The 12,793-nt window shown below is 44.7% G+C and overlaps 1 protein-coding gene across 1 annotated transcript; it reads right to left on the bottom strand.

The window, feature by feature from the left end:
• Nucleotides 1-9,112: 9,112 nt before the first annotated feature.
• LOC119339989 (subtilisin-like protease SBT1.8) lies at nucleotides 9,113-12,432 on the bottom strand. The gene is made up of 2 exons (XM_037611896.1): nucleotides 10,690-12,432; nucleotides 9,113-10,195 (listed from the first exon to the last, which is right to left on the bottom strand). The coding sequence occupies exons 1-2, from the start codon at nucleotides 12,329-12,331 to the stop codon at nucleotides 9,531-9,533; spliced, it is 2,307 nt and encodes a 768-aa protein (XP_037467793.1). The 5' UTR covers nucleotides 12,332-12,432; the 3' UTR covers nucleotides 9,113-9,530.
• Between the last annotated feature and the right edge of the window lie 361 nt (nucleotides 12,433-12,793).

Here is a 12,793-nt window from a genome sequence, read left to right as displayed (position 1 = left end):
AACTCGTTGATTTCTCCTCTTCTCCTTGGTACGACCGCTGGTACAAGCAAGCTCACTCGTAACATGCGTCGTCAAAGCCTCTAGGCGCCTTTTTGACATACTTTTGCAGGCCTTTTTCTTTAAAAAAATTCTGATAGGTTAGAGCATCTCCAGCCATGTCCCCAATACGGTCCCTTCGGGCGATTTTTTCGCGCCGGCGTCGAAAAAACAGCCCAGTCGCGTCCCCAGGAGCCCGTTTTTCGCCTGCTTAGGCCGAAATCAGCGCAGGTGGACCCAAGCCGAACCCGGCGCGCTGGGGGGCGCCTGGGGGCGCCGGGGCGAGCGGTTTTGGCGTGAAAGAGCCACGGGTCCGCCGAGCCAGGGAGACGCCACCTCGTCGCCATCGCAACGCCTTGGTTTCCCGCGTGGAATCGATGGCAAGGCTGCCGCCGATCAGCCTTGTCATTGATTCCTCACGGGCGGCGCGTCACGGGTGGCGCGGCGACGCCTCCCCTCCCGCCACGCGTACACACACGGCGCGGCTATATAAGCCTGTGTCCTCCCTCGCCTCTGGCCACACCAGCCCTAGCCGCCCCGCCGCCGAGCTCTTCCTCTCTCCCTCTCCCGTGCGCAGCCGCCGGGGCTCACAACCGTGAAACGGAGCCGGGGCTCCCCGCCGTGAAGACGGAGCACGACGCCGGGGAGCTCGACGAGGCGGCGGCCCTGAAATGGGCACGTGACGACTGGCTGAAGATGGAGATGGAGCGCCAGTGCTGCGCCCTGGAGCACTTCGAACATCGCTGTCGGGGCCGCGACGAAGGAGGTGTCGTCGTCCTCGACGACAACGACGACGACGACGCGCCGCCACCGCCACCGGTCTGCCATGGCGACGCTGGGCAGGGGTCCAGCAGGGGCGGCCGCGTCAAGGAGGAGAAGGCCGACGACGATGATGGCGGCGACGGCGGCGACTACCCCATGTTCAGCGACTTATTCGGCCCGTAGTTGTAGTTTCGGCCTTTTTTTAAATAAATTTGCTATGTAAAATGTCGAACATGTTTAATATATGCCAAGTTTGCCGAATTTTAGCTGAACTTTGCCGAATGCTATTTTTTTAAAACATCAACGGCGTCTGGGAGAGGCCCTGGGGTCGGCGACTGGGAACCCACTCGCCTCCAGGTCGATCTTTTGCGCCGGCTCACCCCCAGTCAGCGATTTTACGCGCCCCCTAGGGGGCCAACGGCTGGAGATGCTCTTAGTCCCAACACAAGTACTTGGCAAATATCGAGAAGATAAAATTGAGTAACGACACCACATATAAAATTTTGAGCAGGCTAATAATTTTACCAAATGAAGACTTAAACCAATTTATCTTTAATAGCAATTCATGCAAAGTGTTATCGTTAAAATATGAATGCAATCTAGACTCAAAACTCAAAGAACTCAAAACTAAGAAAGACACCTGCTTACTTGCGGGTTGCCTCCCGACAACACTTTTTTAGAGTCATATAACTAGGTTTCGATGCTCCACATATCCATCCAGATCCCATGGGATATCACCCCAGAGTGTAATTAGACTTACCCCCGACCGCTATTTGGAGCACCCCATGGCAAAGTGCAGTCGGAGTTGTACCCTCTTCCGGTGCATCAGCATCATAAAAGCATAATGGTCCTCACTCTCAAGCGAGAACTGATGCACCAGCTATGCATACATTTCTCCTTGTACTGCAACACAATGGTTAGAGATTTATTAATGAATTTAAAGATAATACCTTGGCCATCATTGTAGGGGAACACTTCACAAAATTCTTCCTTTAGAGCGGATAGTTCAACACTGTTTAATGGTTTCCCTGCATAAGAAACTGTCCAAAAGAAGCATAGTTGGACATTAGTATAGATAAATCAAGAGTATCGTCCTCCTCTAGTTTGTCATTAGTGCTAACACTAGACACCTCAAATAAGACGCTTAGCGACTCATGGTAATCGTTATCCTCAATTAGAGGGTGACATTCCTGCACATCAAGTTAATTAGCATCAATTTCATTCAAACTAGAGTTGTCATCATACTCTTGTTCTAGTATATCAAGGATTTTACACATGTAAGAGTAGGAAGGCCGTTGTTCCTCTTCCATGAACTCATCTTATTCTTCCTTGTATTTTCCTTCATATTCATCTTCTGACTCTTCATCATCGGGAAGATGTTCTCCGCAATACTCGTTTACCTAGTCCACCGTATCAGACATCCAATCAATTATGGCATCTTTGTTGCAGCCTCGAACAACTTGGATCTCAACAAATAATATCCATGCATTTGTGTGTAACACATACCGTATGTTTTTTTTATTGTTGTTATAAAATGTTATCACCTCGTCATAAGTATTTGTGCAATGGAAGTCAATGTGGCCGTAAGAACAACAACATCTACAAGAGCTTTGATTCAAAGAACATACCATATGCAGGCATGTGTTTATTATGTGTAGTAGTTCATTAGTATCCATGAAATTTATGCTCTTTCCGGGAGTTGCTTCATAAAAGAACATATTAAGTATGTGTGAAAGATTACTCTTAGAAGTGGAAGGTGGCGTGGGTAATCAATTCGTTCTTTCTGTTCTTCTTGTTCTTCTTCTTGTTGTTGTTCTTACACTTGTTCGTCCAAGATAGTTTGTTCTTTGTCATCCCATTAGGATCCTGAGCAACTAACCAAGGTGGCCCTTTACCGGGCTCCCATAAGGGTCACTTTTGTGGCCTAGGAGCGAGTCAAGTGGTGCGCCCAGCCGTCGTCATGTGTCTCATGTTGGACGCTCTTTTTGGATATTTGTTTTTATACGTATTTTTGGGATTTAGATGTTTTTAGGGTTTTTTGGCTTTTCGGTTTTCGCATAGTTTTACTTAGATTTGGAGTTTTTTAAAAAGCACAATTGTGCTTCTCAAAAAAGAAAAAAAAATATGTTTCCACGAGAAAAACATATTTGCTTCCGCAAGAAGCACAACTATGCTTCTCGGAAAGGGGAAAATTTTAGTGCTTCCATGAGAAGCACAAAATAGCTTCTTGTGGAAGCACAAATTTGGTTCTATGAGAAGCACAGTGTTTCTGGGCTCCGTGTTTTTCTTATGTTTTTTTTTCATATTTGTTATTTTCGGTTGGTGGTTTTTCTGTTTTTGTTTTTTTGGATATTTTTGTATTTGTTTTTCCCCCAAAAAATAGTATCCAATTCTTTTGTGAAAAAAAAGTTTGTTGAAAGCTATTAATATGCGATCTAGTTGAAGATCTCGATGCGAGAAATTCAATTGTGAAAACGGTTTAGGATTTGGACGCACAGTTCAAGAGATAAAACGTTTTGGATAAAAGAATCTACAAGAGAAGGGGAAAACTCGAAGGGTGCAACAAGTTGCGCACAAGCAGTGCATCACTTGTCAGCATCTAAAAAGGTTGGAAGTGACCTTTGCAAGGGTTAATCCCCCATAACTAGTGATTTTGCTATTTGGCTCACGAAGATGCGAAAACATGCACTCCCACTCCCACGTGCGCCTTTTTGGGCCGAACCATGCGCGGAGCGAGACACCCCTTTTTTCATTTCGTTTTTTCTTATTTTTATTTATTACTTTATTTTTTTCTTTAAAATAATATAAGACTTCATAAAGTTATATTTTTGCAAAAATTACAAATTTTGAATAAATATTCATTAATTCACAAAAATGTTCAGGAAATTTTAAATTGATCACAGATTCGAAATGTACTTCATTTGTTCCTAAATATAAGTCTTTTTAGAGATTCTAATGCGGACTATATACAAAGTAAAATTAGTGAATCTACACTCTAAAATATCTTATATACATCTGCATGTAGTCCTTATTGAAATCTCCAAAAAGATTTATATTAGGAACGGGGAGAGTATCTGCTTTCAAAATTAAATGTTCTCATATTCAAAAAATATTTATGACTTTGGAAAAAATGTTCCGTAAATAAAAAAACATGTTCTTGATTTTGCAAAAAATATTATGTTCAAAAAAATGCTTATTGATTTAGAAAAATATTCATTAAATATTTAAATATGTTGAAAAAATCAAAAGGTTTATGAATTTTAAAATATGTTCGTTGATTAAAAAATGGTTAATGAATTAGAATAATGTTCATGCATCCAAAAAAATCAAAACAAAAAACTGTTGGTTAATTTAGAAAATTGTTCCCAAATTTTAAAGAATGTTCAGCAATTCAAAAAATATATTCACAATTTCTAGAAATGTCTCCGAATTTGTAGAAAAATCGCGAATTCAAAAAATGTACAGGATTTTTTAAAGAAAAATCTTGAACTTTTGGAAAATGTTTATGAATTTGAAAAAATGATGCTTTTAAAAATAAAGTCATGATTTGAAAAATGTTCTTGAATTGGTGTTTGGAATAAAAAGAAATAAAATGTAAAAAAATAAAGGTAAAAGGAAAAGGAAAAAATAGAAAAGGAAAGGAAAACGTAAAATAAAAGGAGAAAAGAAAAAAAGGAGTTAAAAACAAAGCAAAAAAGAAGAAACCGGTTTAGGGAAGGTTCTTCAACTTTCCTAAAACCGGTGTGGTAAGAAACCTAGAATGGGCTAGCCCAAACAGAGGACCAGACGCACGAGGGGGTACGCGTTGGGTCGCTATTCAGCGGGAGCACCTATGTGCCGCTTACTGCGGCAACCAGTCGGGGCTTCGCACAGGGCGCCCCCCGACTGGGCCGGCCCACACAGGCAGCGTGTGGTGTAAAAAATGAAAGAAAAATGCAAAGCTTCAGCGAGGACTCAATCCCACGACCGCACACTTCTAGAGCAAGGTACCCAACCACTACGCCTGATTGCTGCTTGTGGTTACATGACAATACGGAAGCTGTACAACTAGTCACATCACCAGATCCAGTTATTTTTTTCTTTTTTCGATCTTTTCTTGTAATTTCTGAAATAAAAATGTAAGAACGTATTTTACGAACGCACATGAGTTTTAATTTTTTTGACACCTTTTTAAATATATAATCAAATTTTAAAAAATAAACAATTTTGAAGTTGTGCACAAATATTGATAACAGGAACATTTTTTAAAATTACGATCAGTTTTGATAAAAACAGACAAGTTTTTTGAAAATGTGAGCAATATTTTGAATTGTTGAACAAAAAACTAAAAACAGGAATATATTTTGATTTTGTGAACAAATCCTGAAAAACATGAACATTTCGTTAAATTCTGAACAAAATTCACAATCATGAACTGGTTTTTGACAAAATGTGAACATTTTTTTAATTGGTGAACACTTTTCCAAAAGGGGAGCATTTTTTAATTTGTTAACAAATTCTGAGAACCGGAACATTTTTTAATTTGCGATTTTTTTAAAAGGGGAACATATTTTAAGAATGGTGAACAATTTTTTAAAGATGTCGATTTTTAAAGATAAACATACTAAAGAAAATTCCAAAACGATCATTTTCTGAAAATTGCAAACAATTTTGAATTGTGAACAATTTTTGAAGCATTCCAGAAAAATGTTCTCGAACCTGAAATTTGTTCAAAAATTCAGAAAAATGGTCTATATTTTGAAAAAGTGCGTACATATTGTGAATTTCTGAACATTTTCATAGACAAGAACATTTTTTTTGCCTATGCGAACAAAAAATTTGAAACTGCAGAAAATGTTTTTGAAAAACATGAAACTTTTTTGAAGTTATGAACAAATTATGAAATTCTGAATAAAATTTTAAACCATGAGCATTTTTTGAATTTTTGAACAAATATTTGAAAATGGAACATTTCATGAAATTATGAACATTTTTTAAAACAAAGCGAACAAATGTTGCAAGTTACGATTTTTTTTGAAAACATGAACATTTTCTTTCAAAATGAACAAAATTTGTAAATGTGAACATTTTTTAAAAAGAAAAGGAAATCTGAGAACGAAAAATGAAAAACAAAATAAAAGAAAATCAGAGAAAAAAGAAATAAGTAAAGAAAATAAACAGAAAAAGAAAACAAGGAGAGAAAAGGAAAAAAAGAAACAGAAAAGAAAGAAAAACGAAAGAAAAGAAAGAAAAGAAAGAAATCCGGTTCAGGAACCTTCTAGAAGGTTCCCAAAGCCGTAAGAAAACCGGCTAGGATCCTCTAGAAGGTTCCAAAAACCGAAACTGCCTACAGTGGAAGGTCGGCCGACCCAGCAGGTCGCTGCCCTATGCGTTCTCTCGACATTTTGACGCAACGAGCGTCCAATAGGAATTTCCCTATTCAGCGACCTACACGTCAATTTGGCTGGCCATGGAAAGAATACCGGCCGGGTAAGCTTTTCTCTCCATATAGCACACCACTAGAGTGGCAATCTCGCTTGACGGGTCACGTCCATGGGCCGGCCTTCTCCACAACGGCCCTAAACGCACACTTCTTTTTCTTATTTTTCGTGCTTGCTCCTGGGTGCGGCTATGTCCAAAATCACTAATTATGTGGTACCACTTGCAAGGTCACTTCTCGCACTTCTCTGGTACTGACAAGTGATGCACTGCATGAGCGTCATTTATCACAACCTAAAAGTTTCCTTTTTTCTGCTAATTCATTTTTTCAAAAAATCAAATCTTAAACCGTGCATCCAAATCATGAACCGTTTCACCGTTGGGTTTCTTGCATCCAGATCTTTGAAACTAGACCCATACTAATAGGTATTGACAAACATTTTTCAGAAAAAACTAAAAACTAGGAAAACAAAAATAAAAAGAGGGAAAACCTAAAACCGGAAAAAAGAAAAGAAAAAAAGGACCTTGAAGCATGGTTGTTCTATTTTGCTCTTTTTCGGAAAACACAGTTGTGCTTTTGCCTTTTCAGGAACCATAGTTGTGCTCCGCGCGGAAGTATTGTTTGTGCTTCTCCTGTTTTTGTGGGTGCACAATTGTGTCTTTTTTTTCCTTTCTGCGAAGCACAATTGTGCTTCTTGTAGAAGCACACGATGTCCTTTTTTCTCAGGGGATGTAGAACTGTGTTTTTTTCTCGGGGAAGCACAACCATCTTTTCCCTTTTTGGGAAGCACAATTGTGCTTTTCATGGAAAAAGTTAGGCCTCCCAAAAAAGAATAGTTTTCCCATCAAAACCTAGGAAAAACCAACAAAAAATCGAACCCCCCCCAAAATTAAACAAAGTACAAAATCCCGAGCGCGTGCGCAACGAGTGTCACATGGTCGCGCCTGGGCGCAATATGCGGTGCACTCTATCGCCCCCACGAGCATCCGCTGGTAAGTCTCCCGAAGGTGTAACTGTTAGTTAGTCTCTCACGAGTCACGACTTTTTTTTGAGAACTTCTGACGAGTGATGACTATGTCTCTCTTATAGCGAGACGTAGCACAGGCTCGCGTCAACCTGCCGCCAGAATGGGCCGGTCCAGCATGGACCAAAAGCCTTGAGTGCTCCTTTTTTTCTTTCGATTTTTTACATCCCCCTTTTGTCTTATTTGTTAATTTTTCTTACATTTCAAAATATTTTAATAATTATATCTATTTTAAAAATCATTGTACATACATAGTTGAAAATGTTAATCGCACATTTGAAAATGTTAAACGCGTATATAAAAATGTTTCTAACATATACAAAAATTGTAAAATGTGTGTACAAAAAGTATACATAAAAAATATATGTGAAAATATGTTAATGAAATATTTAAAAAATGTTAAAACTGTGCAAAAACAAATGTTCCTCATTTATACTCCTACTGTATACAAAAAAAGTGAGTACAAAAAATGAACAATGTGTATGGAAAAAGTAGACTTCAAATAATTTATATTATTAAATGTTTATCATGTATTTAGGAAATGTTAACCCAGTATAAAAATGTTCCTACTGTATACAAAAAAAAAGGTAAAACGTGCATGCAAGAAAGTAGACATCAATATATATACTTGAAAAAGTTTCTTGGTAAAATGGACAATTGTTTATGCAAAAAAGCAGACATAAAAATATATGTTTAAAAAATGTTAATCATGTATTTGAAAAACGGTAGATATGTGTATAAAAAATGTACAATGTGTATGCTAAAAATTAGACATAAAAATATGTTTAAAAATGTTAATCATGTGTTTGGAAAATGTAAGGCATGTATATTTATTTTTCTGGTGTATAAAAAATGTAAAATGTGTATGATAAAGAGTTTTCATTAAAAAATGTAATTTTGAAAAGATGTTCAACGTGTACGGAAAAAAATCCGTGCATTTGAATAAATGTTAAACCTATACAAAAAAGTGTTCATGTTCCATACTAAAAGAGAAACAAAAACCCGATGAAAACCAAAAATAGAAACAAAGAAAACCAGTGAAAAAAAAGAAACAAAGGAAACGAAAGGAAAAGAAAAAAGAAACCAATGAAAACCGAGAAATTAATGAAGAAAAAAAATATAGATAAAGAAAACCAATAGAAACGATGAAACCGAGAAAGAAACAAAGAAAACCGAAGAAAAAAGAAAATCCGATGAAAAACCTAATAAAACCATTAAAAATGAGGAAGCAACAAATGAAACCGAGGTAAACCTATAAAACAAAAGAACAATGAAAACGTAAAAAAGCGAAGTGAACGCAGCCAGCAACAGCAAGCTGGCGAACGAACGCACGAAAATGAGACAACCCAATACTGTAGCGCGTAGGGAAATGCTTCAAGCAAGGGGAGCCATCTCACTATAAGCGAGATATAGCTCCTGCGCTTCATCCTCTGCTTCTGCTGTTTGCACTCTTCAGTCCTGATAAGGGTGTAGTGTTTCACAGCTCATGAATGCACCACCTGGTTAAGCAGCCACTAGTCAAGTTCATATGCATGTCCGCACAAAGAAAAGGTTAGATTGGGTTCAGGCCCAGCCTTGCCATTTTTCTTCAGTTTCCACTGTAAAGGCTAGCCGAACAAAGCTCAAAGTGACACACATCAAATTCCAAGAAGAATCTTCCGCAATGATGTGCTTTTGGCTACCAGATTTGTGGAAGGCTCTACTTGATCTCATTCCAGAACTGAGACTTGTGCTTGGACCAGCTGCTGGCTTCTGATTTGCGACTACCATCGGTGGAGTTGGCGTGCATGCAATGCCCATTCTGACGAAAAGGCAAAGACTGCAAACAAGAACAAGCTGGTTCAAACATAACACAGTTCCAAGCAACCATATTGCCCAAGAGAAATTCAAACGATCTTTTCATCATTTTGCATTAATTCAGGAGCACCAGGATGGGCATAGAAATACACCAGATGACATATTGGGATCAAACGACTGAGCCACTTCAGTTCAGGGTTATTTCTTGCTTGCAAACATAGAACTAGAAAGAAAAAAAAACTTAAACTCTCACACGTTAACGGCGCACAAGCTTGTCGCCGGCAACTAACAACCGTAAGGGGAAACAAATTCCGGCGAGTGACCGACCGGCACCGAGGAAGAGCTCCAGGTTTTGCAGTTGAGAGCTTCGCGCAGATTCTCTTTGCGAAGCGATCAGCAAGCTACATCAAGCTATCTAGCTATCTTTCATCTCCTGAACCTGAACATAACTGAAACAAACACCAACAGGGCCTGAACTTGCTTCCCTGCTCCTCACATCTTCCATGTGTAGGCAACCGGACTGCGGACGACATGCTCGTCGCTCGCCCATGATATCCACCCGAAGTCCGGCTTGCCGCGGCCCGCGCCGGAGGCCTTGGATTCGAAGGTGACATAGTACCTCTGCTTCTGCCCCACCTTCTTGAACACGAGCTTCGCCGGCGTCACCGTGACGCCGACGGACGCAGGGCCGCTCACCTTCACGTCGTAGACGGCCATAGCCGGGCCGACATTGGTCAGCTCCCTCCTGTACCTCACGGCGTGCGTCGGCTTCTTCCTGAACACGACCGAGAAGGATGGGTAGTTGAGGTCGCCGGGGCGGGACCTTGGCGGGCACGAGACGTTGGCCATCTTGGTGATCACCCGGATGTGGGTCGCGCTGTAGTCCAGGGAGCAGAGGAAGGCGACGTAGTCGCTGGTGGAGATGTCGTACACGAGGCCCGGGGAGAGCGCCTTCTGTGGGTCGACGTGGCCTGCGCCGAAGCCGAACGGGGTCGCCGGTGAGCTCCCGGCGGCGTCCCGGAGCGAGGAGTTCGTGTTGTCCATGGTGTATGTGGTGGTCATCAGCGCCGACTTGATGGCCGCAGGGCTCCAGTTGGGGTGCGCCGCCTTGAGCAGCGCGGCGAGTCCGCTGATGTGTGGGCAGGACATCGATGTCCCTGAAGGAATCACAATCAGACTATTGTTCAGTAAAGAGTAAAATACAAAGGGAGTGAGCTGAATATTGTACTACTCATATTTGGTTTGGAGGCAATCCGGTATCTTGTCACGAGATCCAGCATGCAATGCTAGAAACCACTCAAACCAAAAAGTAACAAGGGAAAGTAACTTTCTTTGGTGGTGTTGGCTTTGAAAGGTTTCACATCTAGTCTAGTCGTCTAGAGCAGCATCACATGTGCGCGTCTGACAAAAGGCAGTGAAAACAAGTGCTGTTTCTGTTTCTTCCAACAAGCAGCGAAAGTTGAAATGAAATGGTGCCTTTTTGAAACAAAGGTCTAAAGGATTTGTTTGTGGGTAGCATTTTTTCATAGTCAATTTGTGCAAGCGGTAAAAAAATGAGTAGTAATTCCAAACATGATGACAATAACTTTTTCAAAAAAAAAAAAACATGATGACAATATCAGCAAAAACTGAATCTGAACAGTACACTCACCGGAGATGATGTTGAAGGGAGTCCGGCGGCCGTCCTTGGCGAGCCCGGTCGGCCCTTTGACGCCGGACCACCCGGCCAGGATGTTCACGCCCGGACCGATCATGTCCGGCTTCAGGATGTCGGGCACGACGGTGTTGGGCCCGCGGGAGCTGAACGCCGCCACGACGGGCGACGGCCGGATGCCGAGGGCCGTGCCGCCGAAGCTCAGCATTGCCATCGGCCGGCCACCGCGCTGCGCATAGTCCCGTATCTTGTCACCGGTTGACTTGCCCACCGCCACGGCCGGGAGGAGGTGGCTGTCCGCCACGAGCTCCTCCCCGCTCGCTGCAGTGTTCGCCAGCACCATCCCGGCGCCGCCAGCGGCCTTGACGACGGCGCCCTTCTCCACGCGCGCGTTCACGCCGCGGTCGCACAGGACAATCTTGCCGCGCACGGACGCCGGGTTGAGCGTGCCCGAGAGACAGAGCTTGCTCGCGTTGTCGCGGCTGTCGCCGTAGACGAGAGGGAGCATGACGGGGCGGCCGGATTGGGCGTAGAGGGACACGCCGGCCAGACGTGCGCCGGATGGGAGCGTCACGTAGGCAGGGAAGTCGCGGTCCAGCGTGCCCGCGCCGACGGTGGCGACCCACGGCGCGGAGTTCGCGACCGTGGCGCCGGAAGGGCCGGAGTTGCCTGCTGAGCAGGCCACGAACACGCCGGCCGCCGCGGCACCGAAGGCGCCTACTGCCACGGTGTCCCTGTAGTACGGCGCCGCGCCGCCGCCGAGCGACAGGGATAGCACGCCCACCCCGTCGGCCACGGCGGAGTCAATGCCAGCTAGAATGTCAGAGCCGAGGCACCCCTCCGGCCAGCACACCTTGTACGCCGCCACGCGAGCCCCGGGCGCCATTCCGCGTGCCGTCCCTGTGGCGTACCCGAACAGGCTCGCGTTGGCCACCGCCGCGCCCGCCGCAGTCGTCGCCGTGTGCGTCCCGTGCCCGTCCCTGTCCCGCGCCGACCGCCTCCCCACGCCCATTCGCCCGCGGCCGCCGTTCGCGGCGCGGAAGCCCCGCGAGAAGCTCCGTGCGCCTACGAGCTTCCTCCCGCACGAGCTCGGCGGGAAGTCCACGCCGACCTCGCACACGCCCTTCCAATGCGCGGGTGGCGGCGGGAGGTCGCCGCCCGCGAAGCTCGGCGACTCCGGCCAGACGCCGGTGTCAAGAACCCCTATGACCACGTCGTGCGAGGCCGCGTCCAGGTTGTGGATGGCCGGCTGGTACGCCGGGGAGAGCAGCCCCAAGAACTCCGGGGTGCGCGTGGTGTGGAGCTGGAACACGGTGTCCGGCACGACCTGCAGCACGCCCGGGCTGTCACGGAGGAGCGGCAGGTGGTGCGGGAGCAGCGCCGCCGCGAAACCGTGCGCGGCGACGGAGTAGGAGTAGAGCAGGTGGCGCGCCGGGTCGATGGACAGGGACTGGAGGTGCGCCGCGTGCCAATGGGCCGGGGATGGGTGCGCCGCCGGCATGGCCGCCGGGTCCATGAACACGATGTACGTCGTCGTCGTGCCGCTGCCGCCCGAAACGTCGGTGTCGCCATTGACATTGGCAAGCGAGTGGCTTGCAAGGACGACGAGGACAGAGAGCAGCAGGTGAGTGCCCTCCATTGGGGGAGTGGAGAGTGGAGAGTGGGAAACGGTGAGTGAGGAGAGGACGAGACTGAGGCTGACTGAGATGGTGGTGATAATGGCTAGTGTCCGGGAAAGCGCTTGTGCGTGTGGGGAGATGGGGCCCTTCTGCAGGGCTTTAGAGAGGTTTTCTGGGCTTTTTGGCGGATCAGCATGAGTGATCAGGGAGGAAGAAGATGCTCCGTTTTCCCGCTTTTTCTTTGGGGCCAGATAAACTTGAGATGATTAGGGAGTGATGCAGCATCTTTCCCAGGATTAGTTGGCTTTAGTGATTATTTTGGTTTCTAGTAGGTGATGAGAGAATAAGAATGTGTTGGTAACGCCTCTATCGAGTGCCTAATAATTCGTTGATCAAGCATATCCTCTTGTTCATCATTCGCCTTTCCACCATCTATTTCGGCTTACTTCCTCAACTTCCAAGTAGAACCCTGTCGAACTATT

The sequence above is a fragment of the Triticum dicoccoides genome, chromosome 7B (assembly GCF_002162155.2).
Source record: "Triticum dicoccoides isolate Atlit2015 ecotype Zavitan chromosome 7B, WEW_v2.0, whole genome shotgun sequence".
NCBI classification, from domain to species: Eukaryota; Viridiplantae; Streptophyta; class Magnoliopsida; order Poales; family Poaceae; genus Triticum; species Triticum dicoccoides.
This window is presented reverse-complemented; position numbering and strand designations above follow the sequence as displayed.

What these genes read in the sequence shown, in the direction of transcription:
- LOC119339989 (XM_037611896.1), bottom strand. Translation starts at nt 12,331, where the DNA reads ATGGAGGGCACTCACCTGCTGCTCTCTGTCCTCGTCGTCCTTGCAAGC. An exon ending in TCCCTTCAACATCATCTCCG is followed by an intron (nt 10,196 to 10,689) that starts GTGAGTGTACTG and finishes TGATTCCTTCAG; the next exon opens with GGACATCGATGTCCTGCCCA.